The sequence below is a fragment of the Uloborus diversus genome, chromosome 9 (genome assembly GCF_026930045.1).
Source record: "Uloborus diversus isolate 005 chromosome 9, Udiv.v.3.1, whole genome shotgun sequence".
Taxonomy (NCBI): Eukaryota; Metazoa; Arthropoda; class Arachnida; order Araneae; family Uloboridae; genus Uloborus; species Uloborus diversus.
Genome location: NC_072739.1, coordinates 77,225,735 through 77,245,196, shown reverse-complemented (window position 1 = coordinate 77,245,196; position 19,462 = coordinate 77,225,735). Strand labels below are relative to the sequence as shown.

Below are 19,462 nucleotides of genomic sequence, written 5' to 3'. Positions count from 1 at the left end.
TTAAAATACTTGAAACTGGTACCTTCACAACAGTAAAATTTTTCAAATAAACCGCGGGAGGCGGGAGTTAAAGTGATAGTTAATAAATGGAACTAACAGCGCAAATCTACAACAAATCAATTTAAATAATTCATCTATTCATGTAGAAAGATCTACCCATGAAAGAACAGATAAGTTTTTTCTAAACATCAAAAAAACTTTCATTTTACATGTTTTACGAATTTCGTTTCAATCGAAGCATGACATGTAATAACTGCAACTTTACCTGAAATAATTCTGTTTCGGAAAAATTGTAGGCAAAAATCCGTCTGTCATCATGGCGTTAGAAGCTTTGTGCGGAATTTCTCATAATTTCGGGTTTGGTAAAAAGACTGAATCCGAAAATGACATCAATAACTTTATTCAGAAAAGCTGCGGAAATCTGAGTATTCATTCACAACTTGCATTGCCTCCATTTAACGATGTAAGTATTTTGATTTGTAGCCAGTTGTTACGTATGCCTACCTCACTTTAAGCTTGTTTAATTTCTCTTTTCTTTTGCATTTAGATATCTACTGCAGCGAATGTTTTTCATAAGGATGAATATGGAAATCGTGTTGCTATTCAGTTTAACAAAGGCACCACTACTCTAGGTTTTAAGTACAATGGAGGTGTAATTATTGCTGTAGATTCCAGGGCAACAGGAGGCTCATACATTGGTGAGACAAATATATTTTTCATTCCTTGTGTATTCTAAAACTTTCGAGTATTCCACATTTACTGTTTTCTGTCAGATAACTATTTCATGCAGAATTAAGTGGGACATTCCATCGATAAACAAAATTCTTATCAAATTCCTAGATTTTATACAACTTTTTGGGAGGAGTTATCATATGCCAAATTGGTGAGAAAGCACACCATTGTAAAAAGGTTGTTGCTTTTTGCTCCTCATATTTGAATTTCCTCACATTGAAGCCTTGACTTGCTTGCGATGGATGTGTTCAAAGACCCCTTACATTGTGATATTGGGACTGAGCAACATCAAATTTTTAGAACTCTTTTCATATCTCCTTCTAGACAAGGTTGGCATGGCATTTATTATCAGATGGTTTTTATCGCCTTTTGAGAACCTTGTTTTTCTCGTTTTTGCCATTATGGGAAACGAAGAAGGGGGGGGGGGGATTGAAATAGTATTCTTTATATATAAATATATATTCTTATAAAATTTATATATTCTTCTTAAAATTCATGTTCAGTGACCATATCTCCTCATTCATTTCAAGCATAAAAAGCAAAGTATATTGTAACACTTGGTTTTTTTAAATGAAATAATTAGCTTTAAAAAAAGTGAGAGGGGGGGATTATAGGCATGTAAACCCACATTATTTTTTTTAATTAAAACATTGTAAAATATGCATTGTTCTATTACTTATTTTTTACTTTTTCTTCCTTGAGAGTTAATGCAAAAACATTATGTGTAAGGCTCAAAGTTAACAGTAGTCCACTAGTCTGGCACTGCAAAAGCATCAATTGGATCCGCCAAATATCAAGTCCAGTCTGAAGCTACCAAGCAATAAAGTTGGGGACCAATAAAAAAAATCCATTGTTCACTTAGAATTTCAATCCATTGGGCCAAGCATGTCGGACGGGACCTAGGACATCACGGATAAGGCTTGCGCTAGGGATTTCAATATGCTGGCTAACAAGTTTGCCTAGTTCTAAAAGATCTTAACCAAAGACAAAACTAATTTTAATTGTGAGTTTTAACTTTTTGTCGAAAACAAAGGAATAGTTTTATAAAATATAAGTGCTTATATTTTAAATTTTCGCGTATATGTTAGTGATATCAACACAAAATAACAATTTATAAGGCATTGAGTTTCAAATTTATTGTTTTTTTCTTGCAGAACTGATAATAGTTGAGAATCAAGGGGAAAACTTTTTTCAGTTTTAGTGGACATTTCTAAGAATTTTCCGTTCATGAAGACCTTTGCCAAATCCAAGATTTTCCCTCCAAATTTACGGTTTTATTGCCTTTGACTCTGTGGTCAATGTTGAACAGGGACCCTCACAGTGATTGTTCTTTTTCTGAAATAGCCAAGCACTACAATCAGCAGCAAAGAGCACCCATGATCTTGGAAACGTGTCAACACACATCTTAACAAAGTTTTAGCCTAGTCAAAATTTTTGTGCTTCAACATGAGACGAAATGATCGGTTGTGACCTTGTGAAAAGCTCACATATTTTTTCGTCAAGTTTCATTTAGGAAATTATATTCCTTCCTTTTCGATTTATACCAACAAGAAATGTTATTGGTTGAACATTAATGTAGTACAGTCGGACCCCGATTTAACCAATTTTTCTGGACCGAAACTTTTATACGTTAAATCAGGGTTATTCGTAATATGGGGTGTGTGAAAAAAATGTACTTACCTTATCTAAATCCTTAATAAGCAACTGCGCAAAAATATTCATAATTAGAAAGTTTATTCTTTTTATTCAGCATTCTATGACTTATTACACATTAATTTGAAATTTAAAACTACTGAGTAATAGATGTTTGGACAATTTCCTTGAAACTTGACTTGAAATAGTTCTCTTTTGACTTAATGGAGAGAGAAAATTACTGTGTCATTTGCAGCCTTCTGCATGAGATATGTTTTTACAATTCCCAGGCCATGTAAAGCATTTGAAAAAGTAACAGTTTTAAGGGAAGTTTCACTATCGCTTTCAGCATCAGAATAACTATTTGTTGGTTGCCACTCCCTCTTGAAAAAATTGTTGATTAAAAAAAAAGTCTTCTTGGATATATGGATGTAACATTTAGAAAACAATCCAATATATTACATAGTCTAACTTAAATTAACAAAAGAAAATTTTTTTTTGGCTGTTTAAAATAATTTTTTATTTCAGGGTTTATTATTTGGTAAATAGAGGTTTTTATCTTCATTAGGGGGAGGGAAGAAAAATTCATTAAATCGCGAAATTCGTTAAAACTGGGTCAGACTGTATATAAAACTTGTGTCATATTTAACAAATTGTAACAACTGATGGAGTGTTTATTGGTTTTAAAAAAATAACAAATACTCCATCATTTATATGTCATTTTTAAATTGCATTATCAAATTTGCATTCCAAATTCAAAAGGAATAAGTTGCATTTAATCTCTACAAGTTTTCTAACAAAAAACATGTTATATTTTAGGATCTAATGAAGTAAAGAAAGTTATTGAAATAAATGACTACTTACTTGGCACCATGGCTGGAGGAGCGGCTGATTGTGTCTATTGGGAACGAATACTTGCTGAAAGATGCAGGTTTGTCTCAACATCGTTCTACTTGCATCTTAAACTTTTTTTTTTGTTCTATTTTTTTCCGTATAGGAAAAACATACTTTAGTGTTAGGTTTATTTAAGTTCTCATCTTATGGTTTAATTCTACTTAAAATGTATCCCAACAGAGCATGATTTCAGTTTTATTCTGTTTTATGAGAATTTTGACATTAAGATGTAATTATAGGGAAGAAATTAAATTTTGATTTACTTATTAATGATGCACGAGGACAAAAAAGCAATGATGTTTACAGAATTATAAACAAGTGTCAAAAATAAAGTTTGTAAAGCAGCTGAGAGAAATTTTATACATGTTGTTGAATCAAGAAGTTCACCAGTGAGGTTCTCTCCACCCCCCCCCCTTTTTTCCCAAACACATTAAAAATCATAGAAAAATAAATCAAAGCAATTTTTTCAAAAAAAAAAAAAAAAAAACTGGTCCACATTTATTTATTTTCCCTGATTTAATTAATTTTTATAAATTTGCTATGTAATTAATGAGGCAGAGTGTCTACAGAACTGGAAAACCATTCACAGAAAATTGGAAAATCTGATTGTACCATAATTGTTTAGCGTAATCTCATCTTTTTAATATGGGATGAGGATAATCGACTCCTGATTATCCGGGAGCAAGTTATCCACGTTGCTGATTATCACTTGCTTAAAGTCTCTTTTCTTCCATTCTCATCTTTTCAATGGAACATATTTCTGTCATGTTGGATAAGTTTTTGACCCTTTTTATTGAGCAAATTTCATTTGAACACGGAAAAATCTTTGACAGAATCGGAAATAAAAGAGGAAGTTTTCCTTCATGATTTAATTAAGTCTGGTAGAGAAAATGTCAATCAGATGATATCAAGTGGATTGATTATTAAAATGATCCTGGCTTCTAGCATGTAACTCATGAATAAGATGTAATGTGTTAGATATGTGTGTCTATGTGTTCGATATGAATTTTTTAAGAGTGATGAAGAAGGTAAGAGGTGCAAAGAAGGTGAATTCCTATGGAGCTTTAGCTCCAGTTAAATGCCTTATTTAAAGGAAAAAGATGGTGTCATTTTGTGGTAAAATAATACTAAAAGAAGTCGATCCCCTATAAAAAATCAGTGAAAAAGTAAGGTCAGTGCAGAAAAAAAAAAAAGCAAGAACTAATCTAAGATTACCTGAACATGTTTATCCACAAATTTATGAGCAGTGATTAATTGAAATTTCTCAAGAATTATTAGTTACCTATTGTGAATTCAAGCTATTGAAATGCATATTTGTTAATTAGTTTTCTTCAGTTTTGTGGATTATTTTTTAATTGAATTTTGCCGTTAGTTAAAGAAGAGAAAAAAAGGATTTTATACTTGACCCTTTTGAAAAATCAATGTAAAAGTTGTAATTTTTAATTTTTCAGGGTTTTTTTTCTGTTTCTTGAGGCCACACAATCCTTAAGAACGAAATAACAAAATCTGATTTGTTCTTTGATTCACCATTGGTGACAAAAGTCACATATGCAGAGAAGAACAGTCTCTGTTTGGCAGCAAATAAATGGTTTTTCAATTTTTCATTTTCTACCCCAGAGTTGTGAAAGTGTTTCAGCTAATTTTATGGAATTAGCCTTATAGTCTATTTTATCATTTTCATCTGGACCAGTATTATAGCTTCATGATCGTCAATTGTGGCATTTTACTCTGTGAGTAGATAAAAGGTTCCCCTCTCATTTTTATTACTAAATTAATCAAAATTCCTATTTTGTAAGATTTCCTTTTAACTTGCAGTATAAAATCATGGATGCACAAGTTTGGTAGATTGAAGGAATTGTGTAATTATTTTTAAAATATGCTTACTTTGTGATTTTTTTAGTCCCCTTTGCTTTTCAGACTCTAATTGTAGAATGAATGCAAAAAAAGAACTACTAATGCTTATCTTTTAATGGTATGACAGCATTATTGTTGGCAAAGACTGAAATTGTCACTAACATCGCTGATGGCTTGTAAAATTTGGTATTTCACCGTAGCACACAATTATCGGGAAATGTGCTCTTCGCTCAAGGGTGTTTGTGATCCAAAACTTCTGACGTTTTGGAAAATTTTGTTCTGCCATTTCTGAAAATTTTGGTTTTGCAATTCTAAACTGAAGAATTATTTAAAAAAAAGAGCTTTTAAAATGGTTTTTGAATGATTTAAATGATTTGTGTATGCATATTTGAAGAGTTTTTTTACGGATGAGGGGGGAGGGAGCTTCCGAAAATTTCACAGTCTTTAGAAAATTTTACTTGACTCCACTTGCACCCCTGTCCTAGCTGTACTCTTGTTGATTATTGGATCCCATTAATGCATTTCTATGTATATAATTTGATTTTAAAAGTTTTCTATGTTTTGCTATATTTTATTCTGGAATCAAAATGTTGAAGTTTTCTTGATTTTATTATTTATGATGGAAAACTGTTAAAAACAGATTCCTCTTTCATTTTAGGATATACGAACTTAGAAATCGAGAACGAATATCTGTTGCTGCTGCATCTAAATTGCTGGCAAATGTTATGTTTAATTATAAAGGAATGGGCTTGTCTTTGGTAAGTATTAAAAAAAAAATTTTTTTGCTGTTTTGTGTAATGCCTAATTATTTATAATGTTATTGATTAAATGTATTCTTTAACATTCATTTTTATTTTGTAGGGTGTGATGATTTGTGGCTGGGATAAGAGAGTATGTATACATTTTTTGTGAAAATGTTTTATTTTGACCTTTCATAAATGCTTAAATTCTGTACTTTTAAAGAAGTTTTTTAATTAGTTTTCCCCGGTGCTTTCGTCCCCGACTCCCTACCTTAGCATTACCCATAAGTCCTTGAAAGGTAGAAAAATGGTTTAGTTCCTGTGTGTAGATGTTTTTGAACTACACTCAAATAACTCAAAAATGTTATTGCTGTTTTGAAGCTTGCTTTTTTTTTCTTTGTTTTTAAACCAAATTTTATGACCTTTTTTAAGTATCACTTCACGGTAATAATCTGCACAACTCAGATAAGGGTTAAGATACAGTGAACGTTGGATTACTGAAGCAGCTGCTTAATGAATCAAATCCTCAAAAACATTGAAATCCAGCTTTAACATTAAAAAACTGTCCAATATTTGAATCAAATATGTTGCTTGAATGAATCAAGCCTTACCCTTAGTAACCTTTTTCAAACTTGTGTTGCATCAGCTCAGTCTTTTTCCCTTTGCCTTTTAGTAAAATGAGATTTGTTGGTTTTTTTTTTTTTTTTTGTTTTTGTTTTTTTTTTTTTTTTGCAAATAATGAATTAGTGGGAGGCAGGATGTTTCACACTACTAGCAACAGTTTTCTCGGAAAAAGGAAAAAGTCATGCAAAACCAGTGAGTCGGAGAAAGACCTGGTGTCGACTAGGTTTCTGTGCTCTAGGCTTTGTAACCGGTAGCTTTAAACTTGAAGCAACAAGGTAGGATTCTAAGGACTATAAATAGATCTTTTGACTGAAGTTTTTCATCCCTTCAATAAGCAATTTATATGAACGTTTAGCTTAAAAATTAATTCGAAAAAAACTTATACGAAATTTAAAACATAAAACTCCATGTGCATATTTTCGGGGCACGAAGTAATTTTGTACAAAATTCCAAGGCTGTAGGTGCTATGAGGTTTTTTGGACCCAGGCCTGCCATACTTTCACAATTTCATTGACGTTACTTTTGTTTTAATATATAGAGATTACGCTTATTTGTATTTTAAATGAGATAGTTTATTTCATTTACTAATTCAATCTTTTATCAAAATACTTACATATTCATTTATAAATTATTTCATTAGCATTCCCTCATTTAATTATTCCTGTACTAATTTTCTTATTTGTTCACCACTTTACTCACTCATTTATTTTTTCTCCAAAATTAATTTATATATTCTTTCCTTTATATTTATTCATTCATTCTTTTATTTACTTGATTATTTGATCAAAAATATCTTTTATAATCGAATGCAACATAATTTGAAAGTATTATTTTTCACTTTGCCCCATAAATGAAAGAAGTGAAAAAATTCCACCTTTTTTTGGGGGGGGGGGGAGAGGTACAAATTTTCTGGTCAAAAATGAAAAATAATGTTTCAATGCTAGTTTTATTATAAAATAGGTTGTTCTTCCTTTCTGTACTGTAATTTTCAGAATGAATACTTAACTTGTTGATTTTGAAAAAAGTAAGTTACCTTAACTATTTCACTTTGCCCCACATTCCCCTACTTTTCAAGAAAAAAAAAGAATGTTTATTGATATTGACTTTTATGATGTGAATTGTGTACCATTCATATTTGATGTTTCATTTTTTTTTATTTTTTTATTCATTCTTTTATTTTCTCATTTATTTGATCAAAATAATTTGTTTTTCACTTTGCCTCGTGAAAATAAGAAGTGAAAAATTTCCACCTTTTTTCTTTCTTTGGAGATACAAATTTACTGTCAAAAATGAAAAATAAAGGATACAGAAAACTCTTTAAGCATTCAAATTAGGGAATCTCAGTAAGTTGACACCCACTTGACATGTTCTCATAGGGGTGTCAAGCTATTAAGGTTTCACAGTACTGTACAAACTCGTTATTCTGACAAACTGGGACCAAAAGCAAACCGGATAAAGGGAACATCTGTTTTGGAAATGGGGAAAGGCACTGTAAAGAGGGAAGAAAACAAAACCAACTTGTCTGCTATTATCTTCTGCTATGTTATTAAGCTGCTGTGGAAACATTACTTTACTAATTGTTTTTAGTTATATTCTTCAATATTTTCATATTTTATGCAAGGTTTAATAGGATTTAATTATTCTAAATGCATTAAAAATTCATAAACTGTAAAGTTATCAATTTTATTTGCACTGGTATGTGCTTCCACGTTCAGTATTTTTGCAATTGGAGAGTTCAGTATTATGCTCCCCAATTATTATCCTTGATAATAAATAATAACCTTGATAATGGGTCAGTTTCCTGAGTGGTTTAAGTTGCAAAATATTTTTTGTGTCCCACAATGTCACACTAAATGATTGTGAATAGAATGAGTAACAAGACAAATTTTTTGAGATTCCCTTTTTCAGTTTTATGTGGAAGATTAACTGTGGAACAATAGCTTCTGCAAATGCAACAGCTTGAGGTGTTTTCATTTTCACTCAATAAGCTAAAATACACGCATTGGCGTAAAAGGTTTAACACACTAAACAATGGGCAATCGCCAACTTATTCCCATTTAGATTCTCTCACCAGATGGAATATAGCTAATAAACAAAACACTTTTTCATACGTGAAATACACCACCAGCTCAGTCATGTGCTTCCACGTTCAGTATTTTGCAATTGGAGAGTTCAGTATTATGCTTAGTTAAAAAGTGGGGCTTAGTAACAAAATTACATAGGGTTGTTTTGCCCAAACACTTTATTATTTATAGTTCAGCTGCAATGTTGTTGAACTGACACTCCAAGTATGCCATGATGTTTGTTACATTCCTGTAATTTATTGCATGTATACATTTAATCAAAATAAAGAGCACACATTTGGCATACTAATAGTTCAATCATATTTTTTAAATTATAATTTTTTAAAAGTTCTTCAAATGTGATTCAGATAAACAAGGTTCTACTGCATTTCCACTGAAACAAATGTGCCATTTCATTTGAACTGTAAAGTTTGGATATAAAATTTTTAAATACTTCAATTTTTTTCAAAATTTCAATTTTTGCATTAATTCTTCCTGAGTATTCTTCAGTATTTCTTATATTTATGAGAGCTTTCTTGATAATTATGTGTTAAAGTATTTAAAGTCAGATTCACTCCCTTAAAAACTTAATTTTGGTTTTGTAAAGTAATTCAAGGAAAGCTTCTTGATAAAATGTTTTTTTTCCCTTAGGGTCCTGGACTTGTATTATGTTGACAGTGAAGGTAATCGTTTCCCAGGAAATATATTTGCTGTTGGTTCAGGTGGAACGTATGCATATGGTGTGCTGGATAGTGGATATAAGTATAAAATGGATGATGAAGAAGCCTATGAACTGGGACGTAGAGCAATTTATCATGCTACTCATCGAGATGCATACAGTGGGTGGCATTGTTAGAGGTTATAAAATTTTGAGACAATGCTCTAAATTTATGTAGCTTTAACCAACACCCTTCTAATATTAAGTGCTAATCACTTTCTCATATTTAATATTAGAAGAAAACAAACTTAAAAATGTGTTGTTCTTACTGCTATCTATCGGAGATATTGGAACCTAATAATAGATAATTTAGAAATCAACCAATTAACAATTGTTTGGATCTACATAGCAATGCCATCGTTAAATGGGAGCTAAGTGGTGGTGTCCTACTGGGTTGTTATCATGTATTGCAGTTTACTTTTTGAGACAAATGTGATAGGCCATTTAGTATTAAGGAGGGTGTTGCTTTAACTTTTCTCCCTCTTATCTAGCTATTGCAATCAAAATTATGTATTGATACATAACACCTTCATTTTTCTTCTGTCCAAATGTTTGGCAGTCGGCTGTATTACTGTATAGCTCTTTAGGTTAAAGTTTATACTGCATATTTTAATTCCTATATTTTGATATACTGTCAGCCTCGCTTTATCGAATATTGTTGGTTCCAAGAAATATTATTTGATAAAGCGGGGACCTTTCTAAATTGACACAATTTGTCTTTAAACGTATTACTAATAATAAATTTTTAGCTATTTAACGAAAATAGTCGATGTTATTGCTAAAAAGTTTTAAATAAGCTACATTTCAATAATTAGTACAAAACATAAGTACATACGGAAATTATAAAAAGTAACCTACAATTTGAGTTATGAAATCTTTGTTTTTGCACGTTTTTTCAGTTCGTTATTTATAGAAAAATATAATAATAAAGGTTTGCTTACTCAAAATGTTTTAAGAACCCTCTTTCCCCTCCAACTTACATTTGTTATTCATCAACCTCTAAAATGTGTATATTTATGTTATTTAATATAATTATTGACTGCACTTTTTTTTTTTTTGTAATGACAAAGTCAAAAAAAAAAAAAATTAAAAGAACAGTAGAGTGAAATGAATGTTTTTTTTTCCTCGCCTTCAACAACAAGAATTCTTCTTACTTAATTTATTCAAAATTTTTCTCAACAAAAATATTTGCTAAAGCTGACTAATATGATTCCATTATCTGGGGAAATTATTCGATTAAACAGGGATCTTTAACATTGTGTCAATGGGGAAATATTTGGTTCCAGGAGTTTTTATTCATATAAGCGGGGTATTCACATATCCGTTACCCGATTAAGCAAGGCTGACAGTACAACATAAGATATAAAATGTACAGTTTTAAAAGAGTGGAGAAGCTAGACCAATGGAGTTTCACTAAACACTTAAATCTGTAGAGAACAATAAGTGAGGGTTAGCTAGTTATGGTTTTTAACAGTTATTAAATTTACTGAAATTAGAAATGCAAGAAGCTATTTTTAATTCTTTCACCATTAACTTATATATTAGGCCTGAAATAGAACTTATTTAATCTTCTAACAGAAAATTAGATATCTACAGGGTATCTGCCACATTTCAAGTTTTGCAATGCCTGACTTTCCATGACTTTTGCTTGTAACTCTCCATGACTCATGGGATGTAATTTTCTAGAAGAAACATTGATTTTTCCCAATAATATCTAAACTTGTTTTTGTGAAAATTAAATTGCAACCATCTGATCTATGCTTTGGACTTATGTTTATAAAAATTCAAATTTAAGTGAAATGTAACCAGCTCAGCTACTGTATAACTAAAAAACAATTTAAGCAACAATGACTAGTGATACACATGAAATAATTAGAGTTTCAACTTAATTATTTTGCTACCCAAGACCTACATTTATAAATCTAATGTTTCTAGAAATATTTTTTGGATTCCAATATATAATTAAAAAAAATTGTATATAGGTAAGAATTTACATGAAAACAAATTTATTATTTTTTCTCAGAAAAATCTGATGCGACACACAAAAATTTTTCAATCACTAAAAATACAAAAAAAAAAGTTTTAGTTGCAAAATGATTTTTCAAAGTAAAAGAAGCTTCCAACAATCAACAAAAATTATGTAAAACTACTGGTGAACAGCGAAGCATTTAAGCTTGATATTTTTTCTTTTGCATTTTTTAAAACAAATATTTTATTTTAAATGAATATAAAACTTATTACAGTTTGCTCTCTGTTTAATGACTTTCAAGAAGCCACAAAAAATCCTCTTTAAATAGGATGCTTTTAAAACTATAATGGATTATCTGGGGACCGTGAAAAAGCCGTCTTTAAATAGAGAAAATCGTTAAATGGAGCGTCGTTAAACACAGAGCCAACTGTATTTTTTTAAAGCTAGTAATTTTTATTAAAAAAAATCTGACTAGCAGCAATTTAGTAAATACTAAAAATTATGTTTACCGGAAATAAAATAAACAAATAATCAAAAAAATAAGCATTAAAGTAAGGTACTTAATAAATTAACGTATCAGACATTACCAGATAGAATGCCGCCAAAGTTTTAGGATAGGCTATAAGCAGGGCCATAACCAGATTTTTGTTTTGCAGGGGGTTTTACCAAACAATTTTTTTTAAATATTTATATGGTCTATGAAATTTGGTTTCATGTGTATTCCATTGATTTTTTGTTACAATAGATTATCTAAATGGGAGAGAGGGGATGTTCCTACGAAATGCCATATTGCTTCATAATAAATGAATTTCTCAATCACTACCATAAACACACAATGAGTTTGTACAATTTTTCAGTCATACTAACTTCATTTCACCAGGGAGGTGATGCAATTTCACAAATAAAATTGAAATAATGATAACAACATGAATATAAAACTTATTACAGTTTGCTCTCTGTTTAATGACTTTCAAGAAGCCACAAAAAATCCTCTTTAAATAGGAATGCTTTTAAAAACTATAATGGATTATCTGGGACCGTGAGAAAAGCCGTCTTTAAAATAGAGAAAATCGTTAAATGGAGCGTCGTTAAACACAGAGCCAACTGTATTTTTTTAAAGCTAGTAATTTTATTAAAAAAAAATCTGACTAGCAGCAATTTAGTAAATACTAAAATTATGTTTACTGGAAATAAAAGTAAACAAATAATCAAAAAAAAAGCATTTAAAGTAAGGTACTTAATAATTAATGTATCAGACATTACCAGATAGAATGCCGCCAAAGTTTTAGGATAGGCTATAAGCAGGGCCATAACCAGATTTTTGTTTTGCAGGGGGTTTTTCCAAACAATTTTTTTAAATATTTATATGGTCTATGAAATTTGGTTTCATGTGTATTCCATTGATTTTTTGTTACAATAGATTATCTAAATGGAGAGAGGGGATGTTCCTACGAAATGCCATATTGCTTCATAATAAATGAATTTCTCAATCACTACCATAAACACACAATGAGTTTGTACAATTTTTCAGTCATACTAACTTCATTTCACCAGGGAGGTGATGCATTTCACAAATAAAATTGAAATAATGATAACAACAATATTATTTTTGTCACCAAAATATAAAATAAATAAAAGAAATAAATAATGGAAAGCATTTCTTTGGATGAAAAGTTTTGGAGGGGGTTTGAACCCTATAAACCATCCTCTTGCAAATGGCCATGGCTATAAGTATTGAAAAAATTCCTGATTGAAAGTTCTCTGATTTCTGTATTTTATTGATGTCCTAAACATCCTTAATTAATTCTTGAGACCAATTTTTTTTTTCTAAAATCTTCATTAACTAAGACACTGTTCAAAATTAATAATAGTTTTTATGAGTCTCTTGAATCAACTCGGATGCAAATGACTTAAAATTGTTGAGTCGAATGAGAGCGGAAAAATTAGAAACCCTCAAAATAAGTCCTGAACTGCACAATTAGACAAATAAGGAGGTTAAAATAGTGCTAAACACAAAATTATAAACGTCTAAATGGGAGAATAACATTGTAAAGAAATACACCCGAGTTTTTTAGCAGCGGATGCAATTGGATTTAGAAATGTGTGAAAAATTGGGACTGACTGGTAAAAGCGTAAGAAACTGCTAAGATAAATTTTGCACCTAATTTGTACAATTTGAAAAATATGCATGTTCTTAAACCCAAAAATCCATGACCAAATGACAGTTTCCATGACACTATGAGCATTTTTTGCTGAAAATCATGACTTTCCATGGCCATTTTTGATCATAGTCAAAATCCATGACTGTCCATATGCATGAACACCCTGTATCCATTACATGTCAATGATTTGTATAATGCTACAATTTAGAATGTGTTTAAAAGTTAAAAATTTTGAACCATATAATGTAGTGAAAATAAACTTTCGAAATAGTAAGAAGAATAATATCTAACACTTTTGCATCTAACAGATGTTGTTTAAAAATACTTTTCGCTTACAAATTGGAAATTCTATCAAATGTTTTCATGAAGTCTTTTTTCATAAGACTCGATTTCTTTAAAAATTTATTTTTGAAGACAATTTATTGCTCGTAAAATGCGTAGTAAAAATAAAATTTTAGAACTTGTTCAAAGTATTACTCTGTTGTTGCTTTGCAAGTTACCTTCAGTGCAAAATTCTTCCCTAAACACTTTTCTGAGTTTTGAACCTCTTATATACAAGCTTTTAAAATTGGCAGGTATGTAATTTAGAACATTATTTCGTTCACTACTAATCCATTTTAAATTTTTACAATGAAAGAGCAGTATAGAATTATCATCTGGTTTATTTTTATTTTCTTTTTTTTAAATCTTTGAGTTTCTTCTGGTTTTCAAACTTAAACCTTCCTTTCTTTCATTTGATAAAATTGGCAGGAATATTCTCTGTTCAAGCTGAGCAATATTTTAAAATAATGAGAAGTATAGCTTTTTGAGAAAAATGTTAGAATTTATCCTCTTCAGCGCCTTTTCGATATCAGTTTTATTTCACTTGTTGACATTAAATTGTTATTTTTTATATTTAAAACTTTTTCAGTGTTAGTGACTGGTTGAGTACAAATTATTATTGGGTTACTGTAAAAAATAGCTTCAGGTGGTTTGCATTTAATGGAATGCTTAAGTGCAAAAAAATAAGAATATTTGTTATACAGTCGGCACCGCTTAATGTGATCACCTTCGAACAAATATAGTTTGATATATCAATAACCGAAAAGTATCCAGGACATGCAATATAGTAATTTTATCAATTAAGAAGCATTTATTTCTCCAATTAAAATTACAATGACTCAACGCAGTTTCAAATTATAAACAGGTTTCATACGGGTCCTTACAAGTCCTTACTTTTACATTTTGCCTTATTAGTGGTTACAAGTCCTTATTTTAATGCCCCCAAGTCGTTATTTGTACTCTGCCATTATTTTTAAAAACCAGACAGGGTTCGTACGCTCCTTCAAAACTATTCCAATACTCCTTCATTTAGGAAATTTTTTTGAAGGTCCCTTCAAACTCCTTCATTTTGATTTTAACTCCTTCTTTAGTTTAAGACTGCTAGAGAGGTACCGAGTAGCACTTTGGCCGAGTACCGAGTACTCGGCTTTCACTACTCGGCCAGGTTACCAAGTACCAATTATGTTTTAAGAAGAACCATCGACATACATGTGATGAATTTTGAACTTATTGGAATAGTAGTATAGACCTCCTTGTCTATATAATAGTTTTTAAAACTAAATTCCTGCTGAAATTTAATTACGCATTATATAAACAGTTTTTTGTGTCTAAAATTTCACAAAAAGATTATTTTTAAAATTAAAAATAAATACAAGGTATGATTAATCAAGTTGGAATTAAAACAAATTACAGTAAAATCCCTCTAATGTGGACACTAACAGGACAATTTTTTTTTGTTTGCAATAGAGAGGTGTCCGCAGGACAGGGGTTTAAGAATGTTATTTGCATATGAACTGGTGAATTAAAAATTGTCTGCATAAGAGGGGTGTCTGCCTTTGAGCGGTGTACGTTAGGATAGTTTTCACTGTATATACCAATCAATTATAGTTCTAGTCCGCCAAATATAAATAATTTTTAAAAGCAGATAAAACAAATGTACAGGAACACTGCAGACACGTGTTTCTGCCCCCCCCCCCCCATTACAAGGAACGTCTTTTTCAGTGCATAACATGTGAGCTAAAGAATGTAAAGACATTCGACGAAAAAAACAGAGTTTTGTCTTTAAATCCACGAGCTTCCATTTTGTGCATTGAAAAAAGAATTCCTTGTAACGCCAAAACATGTGTCTGCAGTATTCCTACGCTATACTTTTAACGTTGTTTTATTTCCTTTTATTTTTTAGGCAAAGATATTTTTATATTTTTTATAAATAATTTTTGGTTGACGCAAAAATCCATTTTTAATATAAAAATTCCATATTTTCTATACTTACCTTTTTTGCATAATTTTTAATACATAAGTTTTATTATCTTTGGAGACATTAAAATAAAGATTTATTCCATTGAAGCATTACAAACTTCATTATTTTCAAAATTTAAATTTGACTTATAAATTTTAATTGTAAATGATTGCAGAATATAATGCTTGCTCTCTTTTTATATAAATTTTAGTATCTGTCTTGGACAATATTCAGTTTTTTGCAACTACTCTGTATTGGCCGAGTATCTGATCAGAATTTGGCCGAGTACCGAGTAGTTACCGAGTACTCGCTACGTCTCTAAAGACTGCATAATCTTTCTTCATGTGTGTAATTTAAAATACTTTGATCAACAACTTTGTTGCAAAGATGAGGGTATAATGGCGTTTTTAATGTAGTTATTTCGTATATTTATTTTTTCATAAAGATGTGCTTGTAGAAGTCATAGAAGTTGAAGGTGAAAATACTATTAAATGACTATGACATTTCATAAGTGAAGTAACACATGCTAAATGGCATATTTTCTCAAGTTTTATGATTATTGTTTTCCCCTCCACCACAGTCTCAGCCATAAAAATCAGTTTATCTAATTATTATTTAACTATTAAAATATACAGAAGTACATGAACTAGATTAAGTGATTGCGTTAAAAAACAACTGTTTAGTAAATCACAGTTTTGCCATTGTAAAAAGTCATCCACAAGTGCTGTCATGCCTTGAGAGGGAGACAGGTTCGTGAAATTGTGACAAGGGGAAGAGGGAGGGTAAAAACAAATGAAATCACACAGTTATTATGACAGTGTGTTTCTGAAAAATGTGACAAAGGAGAAAGGGGGTCAAATACGTTGAAAAAAAGTCTGACATCGTTTAAGAACAGCCTAAAAGTACTCCTTCAAAATCTCATTTTACTCCTTCAAAACTCCTTCATTTTATTCCTGAAATTGAGTATGAACCCTGTCAGATTTTCATTTTTTCTAATAGAGCACTTGCGTCTCACTTCATCACCCAAACTGGAAGGCAAGCAGCAGTATTTGAACGAATTTAATTTCCCTTAGCCATCTCCTAAGCTACATGGCAAGATTACAGATGTTTGTGGAAAGTCAAGTCGTTGCAAGTGCTCTATTTCCACTAGTCAGCAGCTTTATTAATCCCATACTTCGTTTAGGGAATGTATGCAGAATAGGGGAGGGGGGCAAATGCAACCTGTGACCCTATCTCCGCTCTTGTTCTAGGAATTCACATCCATCAGTGCAACAGCCAAATTCGATATGATTGGTCTATCTTTAAAAAACTGATACGAAAACTGAAATAATAGCTGATCGCTGCTGTCACTTAAATTTCTCAGCATGTAATTAATGAATTTATTAAATTGCCTGGGTCAGTTAATGACATACCAATAACCAAAGAAATGAGGACACCTGCTACATCCACTAGAGCAAAATACACCCAGTATTTAAAAAATGAAAAATCTAAGGAAAAGAATAAAACAGCAGGGAGAAAAATTCTTCTGCTTTACTGATAAGAAGGTAAATTGTTTCCCTGAATGCTACATGTCAGGGTTTACCTTTGAATTTCTGTTGATTGAGGAACAAAAAGGTTAAAAAATTTAAAGTTTATGAAAAAGTGACAACAATAAACAAAGACGATGATTACAATATCCAATTTTTTAAAACACGTTATTATACAAGTGCTCCGGGACTTTGTGATTCTGATAACATTAACCATGATCACATTAAGCGGCGCCTACTGTAGAAGTAAGTTGTTTTTCATCCAGGGATTGTATTTTATTTTCGCAAATGTCACTAATTTTTCTTATTTTAATATTGAGAATTGAGATTAAGTTTTCAAGACCTTGAATGAATTTATATAGTTTGCACACAAAGTTTTTTTTCCGTAAATTGAGAATATTGAGAGCCAAAAAGACTACCAGAACTTTTATTTCCTTCAATTTTACCAGCATTCTGGTGAATGCAGAGGTGGAGAAAATACAGTAGACTCTCGTTTTACATAGGGGTTATGTTCCACAGAAAGGCCGCATAGATAAATGCTGCTTAAATTAAGACTTAATAGTAGTGTTAAAATAGGGGTTATTTTCCATAGGTAAAAAAAATACTTCATTCTAGTGATGACTCATTATAAATTAGTTTAATAATGTGTACTCTACATCAATACATATGCATAAAGAACACATAAATTCATTTAATGTTTATGAAAAGGAGCTGGTTATGATAGTCTTATGGGGTTGAGAGCAGTCATTAAGAATTTTTCCCTGTATTTCTTTCCAGAGCATTAATGCATTTGCATCACTTCTTATGGTGAGATCATCTTTCACTAAAAAATCAAAGGTTATTTGCTATTGTCGAGGAATGGCTCAAAATTTTCAATGTGAACATTTTCGGTAGTATGTCACCAATGTAGGTATCCTCGTTGGTTTTGTGCTCCTTTGTCACTCGTAAGAGCACTTCTTCCACCTCGTTCTGAATTGTCGAGTCTTGAACTGCGTAAAATAAACCCGTTTTACAACAAATCTCTACTGTAATGCAAAATTTTGAGTTTTCAATCTCCAATCTGGCCACCAAAACTCATTAAAAATTAGATATGTATGTTAAAACTCATATCTTTATCACTTTTTTAGATAAACTAATATTCTTTCTCTTTTTTACCTTCATAGTTTATCATATGCAAGAAACTGGTTGGAAGAAAATAAGTGAAGAAGATTGCACTGATTTACATTACAAGTACTTAGATGAGAAAATGGTGTAAACAGACTGTGTCACATATTTTACCTTTTGTCAAAAATTCAGTAAATAAAATGTTTTGTAATAATTTTTGATTGCTTTATAATTGTGTGATGAGAGGCAGTTAATACTTTTTTTCCTGACCACATACATATCACTATATCCTTCATTTAGAAAAAGAGTGCCACAATACGAAATTTTTAATTTTCTTTTTTTCATTCAAAGGCCTTTAAAGGAGAGCACAGCAAAGTTACTTTTCTTGATATAAATTGTTCTATTTCATTTCTTTGTACTGTGGCACTCTTCTTGAGCAAAAATCCAAAATGAGCAAAATCCCCTTTGAATTTATCAGGGTTTGTACTTCCTTAAAAAACCCTTAAGAAACCCTTATTTTCATCAAGCAAAATTAAGGTCCCTAAAAAACCCTTAAAAAGTCCTTAATTTTCTGAAAATTTCCTTAACTCTTTCAAAACTATATTAAGTTTGGTCCCCTTTTCTTAGTTTTTTTTATTTTCTCCCTTCAAATCTTCATCCTCCGCGTTTCCTGCCGAAAACGTATGTTTGGGAAACATACCAACGATGTCAAACACGTGTTTCGCCGAAAATTGCATGTGTTGTTTGAGATTTCAGTCTTTTTGCATCCTGCAAATATTTCAATCATTTTTGATGTTGGAAGGTTTTTTCACCATAGGCTACTTTATACCTACGTATTTTATTCATTATTTCAATAATACTTTTTTCTTAAATTTATTTTAGAAAAAATGCAAAACTCACTTTTTTATGTATTTTAAGAAAACCTTCTAAATTTTTATGGGGAATCTCTAATGGTTTACGCTTTTGCAGCCTGTGAGTTTTTTTTTTGGAATTTCATGATTAAATGAAGCAATTTGAAGTAGTTATTTTGATCTTGAAATAGGGTTATGAAGTTTTTTTTTTAAACCAAATTATAAATTCCAATACAAGAGAAAAGGTTAACCAACTATTTATATTTATATATGTTTATTTATTTTCAATTCTCGCTGTGAAAATATGTTCTA

The 19,462-nt window shown here is 30.7% G+C and overlaps 1 protein-coding gene across 1 annotated transcript; it reads left to right on the top strand.

Annotated features, from left to right (window-relative positions):
• Positions 1–290: 290 nt before the first annotated feature.
• Positions 291–18,491, top strand: LOC129229669 (proteasome subunit beta type-5-like). The gene is given in 9 exon segments (XM_054864029.1): positions 291–463; positions 548–698; positions 3,184–3,295; positions 5,771–5,870; positions 5,974–6,003; positions 9,191–9,199; positions 9,201–9,380; positions 9,382–9,397; positions 18,359–18,491. Coding segments are annotated over 9 exon segments (837 nt in total). The 5' UTR covers positions 291–316; the 3' UTR covers positions 18,451–18,491.
• Positions 18,492–19,462: the final 971 nt, after the last annotated feature.